At 42.8% G+C, this 18,817-nt stretch overlaps 3 protein-coding genes and 1 non-coding gene across 6 annotated transcripts in view; 1 reads left to right on the forward strand and 3 right to left on the reverse strand.

Annotated features, from left to right (window-relative positions):
* Positions 1-8,553, reverse strand: part of LOC106815227 (FYVE, RhoGEF and PH domain-containing protein 6-like) — a 26,475-nt gene extending 17,922 nt beyond the window's left edge. Inside the window, exons 1-10 of the mRNA XM_014819655.1 lie at positions 7,531-8,553; positions 6,517-6,652; positions 5,398-5,493; positions 4,875-5,026; positions 3,123-3,279; positions 2,704-2,842; positions 1,770-1,828; positions 696-836; positions 416-499; positions 133-212 (exon numbers count right to left, since the gene is read on the reverse strand). Coding sequence (XP_014675141.1) covers positions 133-212; positions 416-499; positions 696-836; positions 1,770-1,828; positions 2,704-2,842; positions 3,123-3,279; positions 4,875-5,026; positions 5,398-5,493; positions 6,517-6,652; positions 7,531-8,318 — 1,832 coding nt within the window. The 5' untranslated portion in view covers positions 8,319-8,553. The remainder of the gene's footprint in view (positions 1-132; positions 213-415; positions 500-695; positions 837-1,769; positions 1,829-2,703; positions 2,843-3,122; positions 3,280-4,874; positions 5,027-5,397; positions 5,494-6,516; positions 6,653-7,530) is intronic.
* Trnav-cac lies at positions 4,496-4,568 on the forward strand. Its single transcript has one exon. It is a non-coding gene; the product is annotated as a tRNA-Val (tRNA).
* Positions 8,428-13,815, reverse strand: LOC106815226 (mucin-19-like). The gene is made up of 4 exons (XM_014819654.1): positions 13,796-13,815; positions 13,208-13,295; positions 8,511-10,119; positions 8,428-8,475 (listed from the first exon to the last, which is right to left on the reverse strand). Exons 2-4 carry the CDS (start codon positions 13,288-13,290, stop codon positions 8,428-8,430), a joined length of 1,740 nt encoding a protein of 579 aa, XP_014675140.1. The 5' UTR covers positions 13,291-13,295; positions 13,796-13,815.
* Positions 13,816-16,109: 2,294 nt separating this feature from the next.
* Positions 16,110-18,817, reverse strand: part of LOC106815228 (transcription initiation factor TFIID subunit 8-like) — an 18,029-nt gene continuing 15,321 nt past the window's right edge. For all 3 annotated transcript variants that reach the window (XM_014819656.1, XM_014819658.1, XM_014819657.1), the window contains exon 2: positions 16,110-18,180. In XM_014819656.1, coding sequence (XP_014675142.1) covers positions 17,360-18,180 — 821 coding nt within the window. In that variant the 3' untranslated portion in view covers positions 16,110-17,359. The remainder of the gene's footprint in view (positions 18,181-18,817) is intronic.

Consider the following 18,817-nt stretch of genomic DNA (forward strand, 5'->3'; position numbering starts at 1 on the left):
GAGAGAGAGAGAGAGAGAGAGAGAGAAAGAGAAAAAGAGAGAGAGACAGACAGGCAGACAGACAGACAGACAGACAGACAGACAGACAGACAGACAGAGAGAGAGAGAGAGTGTGATAGAGAGAAGACCTACCTTGTTGCGAAGGTAAATGAGCGCTCAACAGTAATGATGTGGAACTCGTTTTCATAAGCTTCTAGTGCTGGCTTTACCACCTGTCACCATCACCAAGTACAAACTCTGTCAACATCCTCTAGTGACCAGGCTATCTTAGTTACTACTAGAATTTCCATTGACTACACCCATGAGTGAATGATCACTTACGATTCTCATTCAAACAATTCAACAAATTTACTAAGCAATCACCAATCATGACATAGCTTTCCTCATATGTATATATAACACATGGGAAACATACCTTCATGCCTGACAGAGGTAGAATAGCACTCAGTCTGTACATGGTGTTAGGCAGAGGAACAGCATACAGAAGGACATCATTCAGCTGTAAATGAGAAATACTAACGTTGTCACCAATTTATCACTCAGTCAGTCAAGTCAGGCAACTCAATAGTGTCACGCTCACATGACTGCGTCACATAAAATTAAAAATGATGATGAAGCTCATAGTAGTATTCTACAGGAGTCAGACGAACGTTATACTAGATAGTATTGGCAAAAATAGATCTCAATTGTCTTACCAGAAACAGATTTCTCATCTGGGGTTCCTTACGGGAAATGTTCAGAACCTCGCCCTGCTTAAGAAGAACCCTGCCTGGTTTTACAATGATCCTTCCCCCTAGTAGACGCTCCTGCAGTTGGAACAGTTTCTCAAATTTTTCCTGCAATGCAAAAAAACATCATTACACCCGAGACGAAATAATTTCTAGTCAAGATACAGGAATTATGAATAAATTATAAAGATATCAAGATTTCAATAAATAAATGAATAATAAATAATATCAGAAGTAGATAAGATCCCTATTAATATATCCCTGGTAATATTAAATACTAATAAATAATAAATATATGATTTAATTATGTTAGGATAGCAAACTATTATTATATGTATTTTTATAGAAAATTATTCCTAGACAGGATACAAGAATGAAGAATAATTAAATAAGGAAGACATCAAGAGAGCAAACTATTATTATATGTATTTTTATAGAAAATTATTCCTAGACAGGATACAAGAATGAAGAATAATTAAATAAGGAAGACATCAAGAGAGCAAACTATTATTATATGTATTTTTATGTAAAAAAGGAAATTAAATGATATTTAGTAGTCATAGTTATAGTCCGCCAAGGCCAATCCACGGATTCTTTAAATTGACTATGTCACGTATTTTCTATGGCAAAATTTGTATTGCCATTTTTTTTACATTAAAAGTAAGAACTAACGGGACTAAACGTATCGTCAAATTCTTACCTGATAAGATTGTTTCTCAACTAGTTAAAAATCCAAAAAACCTGGACAATTTCATATTAGTGTTCCTAACATTAATTGCTTGCTATGGGCTATGTATGAGTCACGAGTGTATGTTCACATCAAACAATATAGTAAAATAAGAAGTATAATGCAGCAATTTAACCATAAAAAGTGAACAGAATTACTTGTATTTTGTATTTTTTTTTTTTTTACTATTTAAGGTGACGTAATCACTTTAAGATTGCACAACGAGGACGAGAGGTTTACGTAGGTGTGGTTAAGTAACTGCTCGGCGATAACTGCAAGGAATACCGACTAATGGCAATGCATGTAAGCTGTACCTCCTTCTTGATAGTCTCATTCGCATGGCTGGCAACGTCAGTGACAATCTGGAGAGCCACTGGAAGGTGTAGAGAAAGGCAATTTAGTAACAGTGACTCGCATGCTAACTAGAAACCACAGTAAAAACTAGGCTCAAAGGTAAAAACCAGGCTCATTTATAACTAAGTAACGTCCACTTTGCAGGTCTGTATATAACCGCCAATGATAACTAATGAATGAATGCATGAATAAAAAAAAAAAATGTTTGACTGACCGACTGGCTGGACTGCCTGCCTGCTTGCCTGCCTGCCTGCCTACCTCCATACCTACCAACCTATCTGCCTGCTTGCATACCTACCAACCCATCTGCCTGCCTGCATACCTATACCTACTTACGTGCCTACCTACCTCCTTGTCCCTTCTCTGCTTGCCTACCTACCTACCTCCTTGTCCCTTCTCTGCCTGTCTGTCTATCATTCCGTCTGTCTGTCCATCCGTCCGTCCGCCTATTCGCCTGCCCTCTCGCCCACCCACAAAATTACTTACACTATTAATCCGTATATTAAATTGACTACGTCACGAATTTTCTGTGGTGTATATTTGTGAAATCTTTCTTGCCATTTTTTTACATTAAAAGTAAGTATACTAACGGGACTAAATGTATCGTCAAATTCTTACCTGATAAGATTGTTTCTCAACTAGTTAAAAAATCCAAAAAACCTGGACGATTTGATATTATGATCCTGACATTAATTGCTTGCTATGGGCCATGTACGAGTCATGAGTGTATGCTTACATCGAACAATATAGTAAAATAGGAAGTATAGCAAAAATTTAACCATAAAAAGTGAACAGAATTACTTAATTCCATTTTGTGAAAAAGTGGAAATCTTTTTTTACTTTTACTATTTACGGTGACGTAATAACTGTAAGAGATAAGGTGAAGCAACTTACAGCGGGTGTCCTTCTTATCGGGCGACCTGTCAGGGAGATACTTCAGGTAGTCCTGCAGCAGCAACCTGTACTGTGGGATTCGCTGCACAGGCTTCAGCATGTAGTGTTTCAGCGCCAGGTTGCAACATAGCGAGCTCATCTGTCAGAGCAACAACGTGACATGTGTCAACACACGTGACCTTGAGCGGCGGCGCACGCTATGTGACGCACGTGACAAAACGAGGAGGGGCTAGTTAGCACACGTGCCAGCGTCACAATGCGATTCCAAGCAAGCGGCGGTTTGGATTTTGGTCAGGGCGCCAAAATTTCACATCGGTATACTTCACGAAGAACCAGAAAGTATAATACGAAACTATAACAAAATGAATTTTTTTACTGAGGAAAAAATGCCAGAATTAGTTACTCATAGCATTGCATACCTCAAATTCTTTGACAGCCTTGGCGAAGGCTGGGTATTTCTTGCACGCATCATCTAACCCTTGTGTCATCTGAGCGAAATCTTTGATGTAAGAAGCATGCAGCTTAAGGAAGGGTCCAAACTTGACAAAAACGTCAGCTATCTGTGGCCTTTTGTCCCTGAAGCACACATGTACAAGCTTAGTCAATAACGCTGCACACAGCACCAATGAATGTTATTATGTAAGAATAGTAGAGCCTATCTCTATAATATCCCCAAGAAAGAGAGAGACAGAGAGAGAGAGAGAAAGAGAGAGAGAGAGAGAGAGAGAGAGAGAGAGAGAGAGAGAGAGAGAGAGAGAGAGAGAGAGAATGTGTGTGTGTGTGTGTAAATTGTAATAATAAGTATGCCAAATAGTTCTTATTGAGGCTGAGCATGGTAAGTTTTATGTTTATATTTGAATCCTGTCTTGCTTATACCAACTTGCAGTAGACGTCACGTATATGTGTGTTAGCAGGGTATTCATACTAAGGTGTGGATTTCTGTTTGTATGTGGACACCTGACTACATGCAACCTATGTGCTAGAAGATTACGCTTCCAGTCAATTACGGGTTTGACACATGAAAAGGTGTGCAAATAAAAGTAGTTAACACAATAGTGACCCATAATAATGAGCGACCTTCATAGTCTGCCTACTTCTCCCTTGGCCGTTAGTATCGAAGTGGACAAATTTGTTTTCTTTGTTTCTTTCTTCTTGTTGTATCTCTCTCTCTCTTCGTCATTGTCAATTATTTAGTCTGACAAACGAACGTTGGTACTGCAGGGGAGGGGACGGGAGAGAGACAGAGAGAGAGAGAGAGATAGAGAGAGCGAGAGAGAGAGACACAGGGAGAGAGAGAGAGAGAGAGAGAGAGAGAGAGAGTCAGAGACACAGGGAGAGACAGAGACAGAGTCAGAGGGAGAGACAGAAACAGAGGGCGAGAGAGATGGAGAGACAGAGGGCGAGGGCGAGGGCGAGGGTGAGGGAGAGGGAGAGGGAGACGGGTATATATATATATTATACAATGTATATTCCTACCACCTCCAGTATGCATAACCACTAGCTTGGCAATTACAAACTGGAATCACATAGGGGTGTTTTATGATCAGTAATTACCGGTCATATAACTATAGGCATTAATTACCATTTTAAATTTTAATATTATAATATACAGGGACAATGCAAAGATTTTTTTTGTGAATTCAGACATGGTGGTATTACACAATAAATTAATTCTTACTATACATCTTGATATTTAATATGTACATAGTGATAGTATTTATTGGTTCTCAGCCAACACTCATGACCGGTATACACTACCCTTATGCACACAAACAGTAACTATCCCAAGCAAGTTTCCGTAGTGTAGTGGTTATCACGTGCGCCTCACACGCGCAAGGTCCCCGGTTCGATCCCGGGCGGAAACAACTATCTTTTATTCCTTTTATTATTTCACTGCCATTTAAATTCTCTACGCACAACATAACAATTACTCGAAATATAGAATTATCGTTAATATTTACAGCACCAATACGAACTCTTCTCTTACTTCTCACACAGATTGTAAATTATCTCCCTGGTAACCCAATCCCATCCCTGGCATCCTATTTCCTGCATAGAACCCACTTCTCCTCACTGTATTTTATGGTTGATAGCCATAATTTGTTCAAAACTGCTGCTATGACCCTGCTCGAAAACCCATTCACCTTCCCGATACCCCCCCCCCTGCTCACCAGGTGGCGATGCGAGCGGCAAGATCGTCGGCCAGCCCCGAGTTGAGGTTCTGTAGTTGGGGGAGGTGCATCAGCACCTGGCTGAGCGTCTCCTCTGGCACTACTGGCTTACCCTTCTCCCTGCCTGCAGCCAGCACTGCTCCACGAAAGTCCTACAAGCAAGAAGGAAGTACCATCATCCGCTACCCTTAAGCTGGTGCACTCTTAATGCAAAATAAACTTGAAATGAACTTCCTCTGAACTGACCAACACGAGATGTGCGCAAGTTGGTTAGTTTTGACCGATTAGGTGGGGGCGATTAAATTACACACTAAGCAGTGGCCAAGACACATCAACACAGTTTCGTCCATCCACACATACCACGTACGTTATAGACACACTCTCACAATGCCCGATATAGTATGTGCTCTTTGCCAACCATGTTAAACTTTAATGCCAACTAATTTTATTATTTTCAATGTGAGGACATGGCACATGATTTCTCCCTGCCCATGAGCGATGTCACTGCGTTCTTCACTCTTACCTCATTGAGCAGTCTTAGTACATCAACAAACGTTCTCTCTGACGTCGCCATCTCCTGAGCGATGTAGAAAGTTCGCTTTTCCTTCTGCCTGTTCGCCTGCAGAGCAACCCACGATTACACGCGGCTGTGATTTGATGCACCAGTGCATTCACGCGTGCGTACTCCGTTCGCTTTTATAACAGCATCGACTTTCACTTTCCGCACTCAGCAACTTAGAAAATGTAAACTTAGAAGATATTTTTAGCACCAATCTTATCATCACCGAATGAACGCCGTTATCTGAATGATAACAGCATACTTGTAGCCACTGCAGGTCCCATAAGCACACATTCATGTTTGTTTTCCGTCAAGAGGTTAGGTGTGCGTAGCATGAATAAGACATATCGGAAAGTCCCCGCCGCCATATTAAGATCAGATAAGAGGGTGTATTTAGTTGCCTATATATAACATAGTAAAGATAGTACTAGACTAGGTTTTTGATCTATAATTCTCTTCACTAACATCGTACTTCAATTCAGAGGTGCGTTTCTGTTTACAGAAACCTTTACGAATATATAATAAATATTAATAATATAAATATATAAATATTATAAATATTACGAATAACACAATGTTTGTGTTAATGCAAAAACTAAAAACGCATGAGTGCTTACATTAATCATGTACTTTCCCAAGTGCGTCTCGGCCATTTTATACCCCCTTTTTCTGAAGACCTAAATAAAACAGCTGGACTTTCTGATATATCCCTTATACCAGTGAAGAAGCTGGCTGCTGTGCACTCACCTAACTTTACGCGCAGGGGCGGACTGGCCCCTCGGGCAAATCGGGCAATGCCCGAGGGCCCAGAGGGCCATTTTTATATTTAAATTTTTTATATTTTCAGTTTTTCTTCTTAATCGGTCGGTCTGAAAAATATTGTGCCCCAAATCCGAGGACTTTTTCCAATCCATAGGGGATGAGGGTTCCACCAAGATTTCCACCTTTATGATATTGCAGGCCTTTTGAGTTTCACAAAGTCCGGACCCCCGACCGCGGTCAGTGGACCGAGGCCCAATCACAGGTATTGCACGAGGGCCCACAAGGTGCCAGTCCGCCCCTGTCTACGAGCATAGTACATACCTGCTCATCGTCAAGTTCATCCGCGCTCTCTTCAGAGCTGGAGTCGGACGGTCTCTCGGCAAATGCGGCCTCATCACAATCCATGTAAATCATGTCCTCGTTCTTTAGAGATGGCAGATGTATGTGCGGTGGAAGGCTGCAAAGAACGACATCAGTCGTTTAGCACGCAGATGCGTAAGAACACTGCCTCCGGACTTGGACACGCATGCTAGTTGTACGTAACGTCACATTGAAAGTTGCAAAAAGATTCGTGCGATTACCAGAAACAGACGTGTGTGCATCTAGTCGAGAAACAATTGCTGAATAATGTTGTAAGAACAACAGAAGTTTCTGCTCTGCAATTCTACTACTAGCACTTCACTAATACTATAAAAATCGTACGCGAATGAGGTCAAATCACCAGTTACTGGCAAACTCACATAAGTAAATAAACCACGTATCTATATAGGTGAGACAGTAAACACAAGACAGTAAATTGACAAAAGTTGATTACACTTACAGGCTAAATTATGATGTTGGAAGCAATTAGAAAACGAGAAGGTAGTCGTATATTTAGAGGCACATAGCATTTCAGTTTCAGAGAAATCAAATAATCATAGCATGCAACAGATATATCACAAGTTCATGCCTTCAAAAGAAATGAGTAAAATATGCTTGCAGAATTTCGATACACAAGACAAGTAATAGCTTCCAGTACTTATTCTAGAATATAACAGTGCAAAAGTAGTTATTACACATAACCTTGAATAAAAAATTGCTGCAAATATTAAAATTAAAATTAACATCTACCTAACATATCAATACAATGCATTGAAATATTAGTGATAAAGACGTCATAGTTTTACTGGCACTACTAAAGAATCATCAACACTAGCGTTCTAAGTTTTCTTTATATAATATTAATATCATCATTATTAATATTATATATTACTGTAACATAATGACAGTGACTGGTTCTCATGCTTGGAAAAGTTTGTGTACAGCATGCAGAATTCCCAGTGAGCTGCGCATTACCTAGCTGTGCCTGGACCCAGGTCTCTGCAAATCTCGATGTCATCCTTCGTCACGCGGGAAATCGGAAGGCTCTTGCTCTTGTCGAGAACATCGTGCATAATGCCGTCTACGGCACCCTTCTTGCTTCTCGCGGGTGGCAACGGTGGAGGAATCGCACCCACTGTCGTCGCGTAAGTCGTTGCCGGTGCCAGGCAGAACAGATTGCGAATGAAGTTCGAATCCTTCGACTTGTCGGTCGTCGGGCAGAGTGCGCTCACATCGATGCCGCTGTCCGACTTGCAGCTGTCGGCCTTCCCCGTGTCTGCGCTGCTATCGTTGATGCTGCTGTAGTACTGGTCGTGGTTCGGCGACGGTCCGCTGCCGCCGGCGTCCCCGCTAGTCGAGCTCGAGTCCGATGGCATCTGCCCGTGCTCAATGTACCAGTAGAAGTGGTCGTCCGGCGCTTGATGCTCGTTCGGGGGCGGGGGCGCCGGCGGGCGGCGCGACGGCAACGTCTTTGCGCTCTTGAACGCGTCGCGCGGGAGCTCTGCAGCTTCCTGCTCGCCGTCCTCAGGTTTCTCCCCAGCTCCCTTCCCCCATATGGAGAATATCGACTTCCAGCCCATCATACCCGAACACGAGTTGGCCTTCTTCATCTTCAACACCTTCTCCCTGTCGCCGTCGCCGTCACCGGCGCCATCTAGGATGTCCTCTGCCTCGTGCGACCTGCCGGTAAGGAATTCCAGAGAGCGCGGATTCTCCTCCGGCCAGTCGTTGCCCGCAGCGACCTGCTCTCCCGCTAGGGTCATTCCCAGTGAGCCTTCGATCGTCGCCAGCAGGGACTCCTCACGTTTGCCGGACTTGGGCGGCAGCGGCGGCGCCGAGTCGGGATGTGGGACCGACGACGACGACGCCCGCTTATCCACCGGCGTCGCCGACAGCGTGGCGCTCTTCGACGACAACTTCCTCTCAGCCGCCGAGTGACTCGGACCGAGCGTTGCAGACTTCTGCTGCGGCCCGTGCCGCGGCGGCACTGAAGGTGGCGCCGGCATCGAGTCGAGCGACCGCTCCCGGGGCTTCGTCCGCTCGCCGCCGCCGCCCCCTAGCTTCGCCTGCCGCATGGTGATGCAGTCGCTGCTCTTCTGGCGCGTGCTGCGGAACATGGACGCCTCGCCGTGCGAACCCTCATTCTGCAGCGACTCACTGCTCGTCTGCTTTGCGTGAAGCCACGATGGCTTCTCGCTAGATGGCGCTGTCCGTGCGGCGGCGTTGCCCGTGCCGGAGGTCGTCGTCGCGCGCGGCTTTGACGTGCTCGCCGCCATCTTTGAGTCGCCGGCCTGCGAGAAACCCTTCTCGCTTCTGCTGCTGTTCTCTCCTGCGTCAAGCGACCGGCCAACGCTTGCGAGCAACCCTTTTTTTGTCTTGGCATCCTGCTTCGCATGTTTCGCTTCAGGCGTCGACGGTCGACTGAGCCAAGCCCGCGCCATGGGACCACGGGCATCTCGTTTTGGGGAGCCCTGCGTGCTCACAGACATTAAAGAACCCGCCTCTGACTTAGCGGGAGTTTTCGTCGCAGTATTGGCACTCGCAAGAGGCTTTTGTTGTGCTGGAGTCACTCTGGTGGTGGTGGTTTTTGAAGCAGATGCTGCGGCTTTACTCCCCTGCTTCGCTGATATGTTGGCGCATGCTTTCGGTTCTTTTTTTGGCAATGCGGATGCTTTTGCATCCTTGCTGACGTCCTTCAGGACGGCGCCTGTCTTACCTGCATTCTCCTGCTTTCTGGCACGCGATCCTGAACTTTCAAAGTTCTTCCGTAGGTCACTAACGGAAGCGATCGACATCCTTGGACTCGGCTTTGCGTCGTTGGTCTCGCCGACTGGAGACTGCGAGCGAGATTTCACGAGAGAATGAGCAGGAGAGACGGGACGAGCGTTAGACTTCGAGACATCGCACGGTGGCGGCGGATTCTTCTTTATCACGGCACCGCCAAATCTTTTCGCAGGCTCTGTTGGCGAGGTCTTCTTAGGTAGAGCAGTCGTGGGGGGCCTCGAGTCGTGCGTCGTTTTCAGTTCGGCCGGCTCGAACTTGGTGGCATCTGCGCTGAGTTTTTCGATAGTACTGCGAATCAGAGCAGACTGTCGCCTCACACTGTGGTCTGTCTTGTTACTGGCAGCTGCGATAACTGCAGCACTGGCTGCGGCCGCCCTGCTGCTGCGTCTACTGGCTTCACCTAGCTCTTTTGGGACGCTAGTGTTTGACAACCTACCTGCGGTTACTGCGTTGCTACTCAGGCTCAGTGTCTTTTCCTGCTTGTGACTAGTTTGATCACAACTCACGGTGGAAGTCATCACCCTGGCGCTGAACTTTGGACTAGTGGATATGGCTCCCGTAGTGGACGACTGTGACTTATCACTCCGCACACTGGAGTGAGTCTTATTTGCATTGTTGTTGTTGCTTCCTAGCAGGCTGGCAGCTACCTTAGGACTAGATATGACATCGCTCTGGAGACACACACTTCCTACGGAAGCATGGGAGATGTCACTTTTGTGGGAGGCTGTGGGTGGCTTTGGAGGGGCTGCTTTAGGTCTTGCCATTGCTTTGCCACCACTGCTAAAAAAAATAACAAAATATTAGTCAAAAAAGTTAGCTACATGACCTAGCATAGACAGTCGTATATATACCCCTTTCTCTAGAAAGTTGTTAACAAGCTGTTCCCTGTCATTTGTATTTGTTATTGAAACCTCAATTTATGCAGAAGCACCAGAGACCCAAAGCATATATCACACTGAGTAGTATTACTGTAGTAATCACCAATCTAAAATAAGCTTCAACCTTCTTAGCCTAGCTCTAAAAAAAGCACGAGTGTGTAGCAGCGTGGGAGGCCACACGCTCATCCACGGTGCGTAATAACATTCGACCTAAACATTCCAGTCACCGAAGCTCTTACTGAATGGCAGGATGCAGGAAACTAGATCCATAGAAAACATGGCGTGTGGGTATGCAACGTTTCTGTGTTTGCTTGTGTTTTGGTTGCCCCACACCGCACAGCCACTTGCTGCATCACGCAGTACATTGATCAGAGATACAACGTAAAATAAAAGCGTTCGCTAGTATAAGCTGATCTACATGCAGAGAAGCCATCAACACGCCACCATGAGTGAGCCCGCATGGATCCTATTATAAGATACAAGGCACATTTGGTTCCATTTAGTAAAAACTCGAATGCATTAAGTATTGTGTTGACACCTAGGTTTCACCACTCTAACTGGTTACTAAAGACTTGCATGTTGCAAAAACATTATCATAAAAAAGTCTATAGTTTAGATTAACCTAACTAGCTATAATAAGCAAGCTGATCATACAAGTGTATGTAGATGCTTCATTTCTGTTCATATGCATCTGCTCTACGTTGTTTTTTAATACATGGAGTTTTCTAACACCCACCAAATGTATGCATCCCCCATCCTTATTGAAGTTAAACATTTACGAGTCCAATGTACACAAGTCCAGCCGTGTATTATGCAAGCACAGCATGCCATGTTTAGTTAGGCATGAGAACGCTTGTCGTAAATCATTGACAGCTGTACATGTCACACGTGGACTTTACAGCTCACCAGCCTCTCTAGGGCCTGGCTTTTTTTAGCTTGGTTCCACACATTGACTCTGCATAGATCTGTATCCAGATCTTTTTCTATTCTCCTTCTTCCTCGGTCTGTCAGTGTCTGTCTGTCTATCTCTCTGCCTGCCTGCCGGGCTGCCTGCCTGTCAGTCCCGCCGGCTGGATTTCCCTCGCTCTCTTTCCCACCCCTGATTCTATTGCAACCATGGGGTAGTACAGACTACCACAATGTCCCTACTGGTCAATACATTTTATGCGAAACAAGCAAAATGCAATCACATGCCTGGCAGCCCTCATATAAAAGCACATAATTTGCACTGCGTAACAGATCCCGTCCACATCTTTGAGTACATTGGGCTTACATTATTCTATTATTTTCACTTTCTTTTAACTCTGCAAGTTTGAGATGACACTCACTCTAATATTGTGAGAACAGACTGATAACTTCATTAAAAAAACATTTGCATAATTTATACCAAGAAAATTGCAGGTTCTTTTTTGTGGTTACGGAAAGTTTTCCTTCCGTATAATCTCAGATCATGATCTCAACCTAGCTCGATACGGCCTTTCACTAATCCCTCCAACACCGACTTTTGCTAATCGATCCAAACACAGCCACAAAACAGGAGCAGGTGGGCTGCGTGTACAAAAGTTACAGGGGGGTACGCCAGCAGTAGATGGGTCCACGCATGCACTGAGTCAGCTTCCCACTCACTCAAAATCGGCAGTCAAATTTCCTGTCAGTGCAGCTGGCTGCGGTCTGAACAGCAGTCATTATATAGCCAAGCGCGCGCGGCTGACAATCATTAGTGAGTCACAGCTACATTTCCCCCATCATCCTATATAGCCTGTGCTAGAGCATGAGTGCCAGGACTGCACTGTACACAGATTGCCCTCCGTGTACACACCACAGCGCACTAAAAATATGCTTTGAACAGTATAATAACTTTCGATTCGTATTAATTAATACTAACTATATTAGAAGGTGGGACGATACGGGTAATACACGATACGATCCGTATCAGGTTACATCTTTTACGATATGATACGTATTGCGATACTTTTGAGGAAAACTACCTAGAAGCTATACACTCTACCCGTACGCTACCAATCGTGTGAATGCTTACAAAGCAGTATCGTGGAGCTCTTAGCAAACAGCTGGTAGGTATTGAATGTACTCCAAATTGTGTGATGCTTCTTATGAATGAAACTATGATGACTATGATTTCTGATGAAACTATGCCACCGAGTCAAAGGTATCAAATACATACATCGTCGATGTTTGTATCGCGATACATCAATATATATCAAGAGTACATAATAGAGAATAATCTCTATTATGTACTCTTGATATATATATATATATATCACTGAATTGTCCACCTTTAATATGTACATGTATGCTATCAGAAGTAGATAATAGGGAAAAAATAAGTAGTTCCCTATTATCTACTTCTGATGCTATATGTTACTAGTACAGCCCATGTACAGCCCATTGAGTCTGTGTGCCAATTGATATGAATTATGTCAGCAAACATCATAGAGCATATATAATTTGACCACAGGGTTGGACCTTTAACCTATACATTTTGGATGTAATATTATTCAAATGAAATGATTGCCTTTCTGGTACAAGGCCACGAAGATTGTCTACAGGGCCATCTCTTACTAGTGTGCCACCTTCGTATAGCAGGGGTCGAAATAAGCGATGGTCCAATCTCCGATGATCCGGGGCCATCAGATTTTTTAAAGTCAATGGTCGGACGGACCATTGCATATTTTGGTCCCATTTTACGGTATATTTCATGCACGCCGCATTACATTTAGAGAACAATTTGAAATTTAGGAGGACCATCTAAAATTTAGGAGGACCATCTAAATTTCAAACTAGATGGTTCTGTGGACCATCTCTTTTTTTCTCCTTATTTCTACCCCTGTATAGTCACTGTCTGATACAAACTCGTTTATTTTAAATGTGTTAATGTTACGTTGGTGATACTCATATCCCTATGCTGTTAAAAATCATTGTAAACCTACAGTATATGTAACACTCTGTATATATATACAGAATTCACTAACCTCGCTCCTGACACAGAGCTGCGACTGCCAGGGTTTCTTGTGGCCAGTGGTGGCTGAGCTGGAAGCGGTGGTGGTGGTGCCATCGTACCTGAAAAAAATGGCTTGCGAACATAACATATACAGTATTAATACGAAGCAAATTTGGGCCCAAGGATAGAGAACATGGGTCCCCATAAAACCAATGTGCCTAAACCTAACCCTAATTCTAACCCTAACCCTAACCCTAACCATAACCCTAACCTATTATATTGATATAATATTATATTTACATTGCTGTAAATGACATTGGTTTTATTGGGACCCATGTTCTCTATCCTTGAACCCAAATTTGCTCTCATTTTACTACTAGAAAGTCAAGTGTCTGTGATCGATTCTACGTACTACTACTAGCTAGTACAGTAGTACTACTACTAGTACTAGGCCTATCACGTGTAATGACATCGGCTTCAGCATTCTACGGTGAGAAGCTGAATGATCCTCACCCCAATATAAATATCACTGTTATTAGACTTACATTACCAATTTCTGCGTTGTTTAGAAACTATAATCATCCTTAGACGTCTACTCAGAAGAGTTCCGTGCACTTACAGCGACCGATCTCTTCCAAGACGCAGCGATAACACACACACAACAGACACAGAAAATTTTCACATTTTCATGAATGTTGACAGCCCCATCCTTGTGTAGTTTCACGTGACGTAATGATTTTGTGTCGTGACGTCATTTTTGCGGCAAATTCGTCGTGGCGCTTAGATTATGCATATAATTATGCGCTGATTATGCCTCACAGCGAATGGCGAATAACATTATCATTGGCGATAAACTGATCTATATGTAAAGTTAAACTATATATATATATATTATATATGTGTGTGTGTGTGTGTGTGTGTGTGTGTGTGTGTGTGTGTGTGTGTGTGTGTGTGTGTAGTGTGTGTGTGTAGTCGTGTGTGTGTGTAGCCGATGTCTGTGCGTGCGTGCGTGCGCGTGCGTGCGTGTGTGTGTGGTGTGTGTGTGTGTGCGTGCGTGCGTGCATGCGTGCATATGCGTGTGCGCGGCGTGTGTGTGGCGTGCATCATAGAAATAATATAGATAACGCTATATATATATATATAATATATATATATTATATATTATATATATATCAGGAGTAGATAATAGGGAATACGAGAATAATTAATTCCCTATTATCTACTCCTGATATAATATATATATATTATAGGTTATCTATATTATTTCTATGGCGTGCATATGCGCGTGCGTGCGTGCGTGTGACAGTGTGTTCATATATATCGATCAGTGACTCGATCGTGCTCGTCGCTGATTTGCGTCAGAGTCCACCCACACACGGGCCACACACTATCACTTGCACACTTGAAAGTTGAAACAGGCACTTAATTGGGCTATTTCAATAATAAAATTATTTTAAATAAACATAAATTATATTTACCACCAAATGGTTATGTATTCTCTATCGACTAATAATATCAGGAGTGAATAATAGAGATTACTCAATAGAGATATTATCTATTATTCACTCCTGATAATATACTATAATTCCACATAAATGTTGTTCAAATGCTTTTCTGCAACACATATATACAATCTCGCCGCACGAACGCCACTGCACGAATTCACTGCATGAAGAGTGTGTGTTGCAGAGAACATTCGAATCTCATTTACGGAGAATTATTAATAGTATAGTATATAGAATTATAATAGGCAGGAGCCAGAGGAGGGGGGGTCAAGGGGTCCGGACCCCCCTTTTTACCACAAAAAAAACGAAAAAAAACACACACACGCACGCACGCACGCACGCGTGCGCCCACACACACACACACACACACAATTTTCTTATATTGTCTCCATAAAAAAATCTTGTTTAGCGCTAGTTTTTCTGATAAAGATTTACTTATATATATGTAAATTCGTTATAAAAACACGGCCTCCATGACATACCTGTGGTGTAGCACTCCTGTGAGTTTTTACCATAGATCTTGGTTTTACTGGACCAATCTGGGTTTCCGTGGCGTTCCTTTTAGGGGGGTTTCCCCAAAATATGGCAGCATTTTGAAAGCCCGCTATTTTAAATTTAGCATCCGTCACCCTGCCAACCTCGAGTAATACCCTGGTTTGGACAGTGGGTTTTCGTAAATTTCTATACTTTCACATTATAATTTAGCTGACATCAAGTTGTTTGCTAAAATCTTGTTTCATACACTGGCACTTGTTCAGCAGCAATTAAGAGAGAAGGAAATCTTTTTGTTTTATGTGTCTAACACTGCAATACGCTGTACTATAGCTTTGTATACAAAGGTAGAAAAGCTAGACACCGGGGGGGGGGTCACTAAAAATAATAGGCCCCCTAGTGCGAACTGCACATTGGAAGACCCTACCCCCTATTGCAGACACAATTGAAGAATACCACCCCGGGCCTATTGCATACACACTGAAAATATCCCACCCCCTATTGCATACGCAATGAAAGAGTCCTACCCGTGGTCCTACCCACTATTGCGAGGTCTTGCAGACAAGTAGAGGGCAAAGAGTGGAGGGAATACTTGCAACGCTTGTTGCTGTCAACAGAGTGTCAACTCGCAAATCAAGAAGAACGGAAGGAAAAGAGAGATTATTTATCACGTTATGAGAATTTATTTGTCACAGCTGAGGGGGGCCTACTGCGGGCGCGGTGCTTGACTTGAACAATCCCGAGGGCTTATTGCAGGATTAGCTTTTATTGTAAAGAGGGGCCTATTTGCTTCCGCATGGGCCCGCTTTAGAAGTTAAAAAACACCCCCCTAACTCGCAAAATTTGGAAAGCACAAAGGGTAATAACGGCATATATATTAGTGACCCCCCCCCCCCGGGAGCTTGACGGAAACATAACTAAAAAGACAAGAAAAACTTTCATTTCTTGGAGGCGATGTATTAGAAGGAAGAAGCAGATTGAGAAAGATCGAATGTTGAGAAGAATGATGAAAAGACATTGCGGAAGACACAAGCAACAAAATAGAATAGTTTTAGTCTGTACTGTTATAGTTTGTACTTGGCAAGTCACTGTCGACGACATTGTGTGTGTGCCTCCACGGCACAAGTCACCAAACTGCTACATATGGTATGTTTACCAACCAGAAGTACAATAACTATATATAGTTATGTTACATATAGCCACTACAGGTTGTATACTAGTCATAACACCTATCCGCGTTAACGTCAGGAATATATTTGACAATCACAATTGAATTATTTAACTTGTTTGTCAATGCCAATACGTTTATACAGCATATGCATCATTGTAACAATCTAGAAGAAATTATAAGTACAATGTATAAGATTGCGCTCCGTAATCGTACTGGTCCTACTATGACAAAACCTGTCATTTTAGTATTTCTACTGCCACCTACTAATCATTATTTGCAAAACAGAATCTATAGCATAAACAAGTGCTGTACTACCACACAATATATTATTCTAACATCTTACTACGTACTATTTTTATTATTCATTTGACAATGGTCAAATACAAATCACGATAACAAAGTAGTTGCAAACAACTGCTTTTATGTAATAACAAAAAGTATTGGTTCAGTGGTCCCCGCTTTATCGGGATAAGTCACTATCGAACCATAAAAATATCCTGATTAAAGCTGCTCCAGCTCCACGAAAATAGTATTTTAAAGAACTTTATGTTAGAAAGGCAGAAGCACATGGCATTTCAATAAAACCATTGCATCTATGCTTGAACTAATGTGAATTCATCACGCCTGTCAAGGAACACGTGAACAGTACAGAACAGATGCTTATAATTCATCCTAGAAATGGTAATTTTAGTTCTAAAAAATATTTTGTGTTTAGAATTCACTGAAAAGCTGGACTTGCTGTTAAGTTGAAGATCGTTTCACAATGTTTAGATATGAAGGAAGTTTGTTTGACAAAAAATATCCTATTTAACCAAGGTGTTGCACCCTTTATCTGATTAAAAAGTAAGATGCATCCAGGGATTGTTTTTTAAAGTAAAGTAAATTAAGTGACGTGCCTGTTGATCTGAAGTTCGATAATGCAGGGACCACTGTATAATGATGGAAATAGTATAAGTTATTGACTTGACCCATATTCACACTAATGTTAGGGCAATAAACACAGGATACGTATAAATTACTGTCTACGTTTCTTTGCCCTGGGTAATCGTACGGGTCTGAGGTAAGGATTGTCGATGCTTTCTGCACTAATGCTTCCAGTATCGCTAGCTTTCTCTTGAGTTTGCACCTCCAAGTCTTCAAAGTTTTGATCTTTTGACAGCAAAGCATTCAGGTATGGTTGTGCTGAGCGCTGACATGCAATGAGCGGGAAGGCAGTGGGGTCATCCATAAACAGACCGTGTACGTTTCCAGTTTTCGCAATAAACTTTGTCAGTGCTCTTTCAACATCTCTTTTCTGTGATGCAGCCTTCTCTCTCACCTCTTCGTATTCGGTTGACACCTGATGCGTCGTGGGAGTCTTTATGTAGCTGTGAGTGTCCGGAAACGGAGGAAGGTAGTCCGGAATATAAGCGGGATGTGGTAGTTTTTCTCCTGTTTGCAAGGCACGAGTTATAGGAGGCTGTACTGCATGCGCAGCTGCTGATATTACGTATCTACTCGCTCCCGGTCGTCTCAGGTATGCTGGCAGAGAATGTATACTCAATCCCATTTCAGTCATTGCTAAACTAACATCACCTAGGAAAGGTTCTGTTCTGCCAGCCAGCTCTGCATATGCCTTAGAAGATCGGCCCAACTCAACCAGAATGCTTTGCAGCATCTCAACAAGTGTTTCGATTACCCCAGTTCCTGCAGAATCGAATCCATTTTCAGATAATAATGCGGACACAACTGCAAACAGAACTCTCCGGCGACACTCAATCGGATCGACGAACGCATCCTTTATCGCTGATGCTACCTTAATGCCTGCCATTCTGATAACAACGCTGCTCTCTAGATCTGAATAAAAAAGAAATTCATGATCTTAGTAAACAAAATATCTCAGACTGATACAGTAAAACCTCGTTATACCGCCACCATCGGGACTTGGGAAATATTGGCATTATAACGAGGTACAGAAATTGCAGTCTAATATCACCACTAAATAGCCCCCAGTTGCTAAAAATCCAATAAAAATAGATGATATATGTTTATATTTTATACAAAGTTTTAATGACAAATAAAAAACATTTCTTTGTTTTATAACTGAATTACGATTAAAATAAAAATATAGTTTCATGTTTGTTTCCGTGTTTTCTTTAGTACGGAGTTCAGCACAGGCTTTCATTTTTAAGGGGCGCGATCGCGCTCGCGCTCCACCGCGCACCATAAATTGCGCCATGGTGCGCGCATCATCGCGCCTCATAAAAGTGGTTGAAATCGCGCACCAAAAGTCTGTGTATTATGTTGAAATAGTGCTCCATTTTACCGGGATGAGAATCTTCCGCGGATCTCACAGTCCCAGGGTCGATTTTGTGAAACGTCTAAATCCGTTGAGAGAAAATTTTAGGGGGGTTAGAATGTACAAATTTTCATTTTATGTACAGTCCAACAGCCTACTAACAGTGTAACGTTGCTTTTAACGCTAGTGTGTTGA

The sequence above is a fragment of the Priapulus caudatus genome, unplaced genomic scaffold (assembly GCF_000485595.1).
Source record: "Priapulus caudatus unplaced genomic scaffold, Priapulus_caudatus-5.0.1 Scaffold1069, whole genome shotgun sequence".
In the NCBI taxonomy this organism is placed as follows: domain Eukaryota; kingdom Metazoa; phylum Priapulida; class Priapulimorpha; order Priapulimorphida; family Priapulidae; genus Priapulus; species Priapulus caudatus.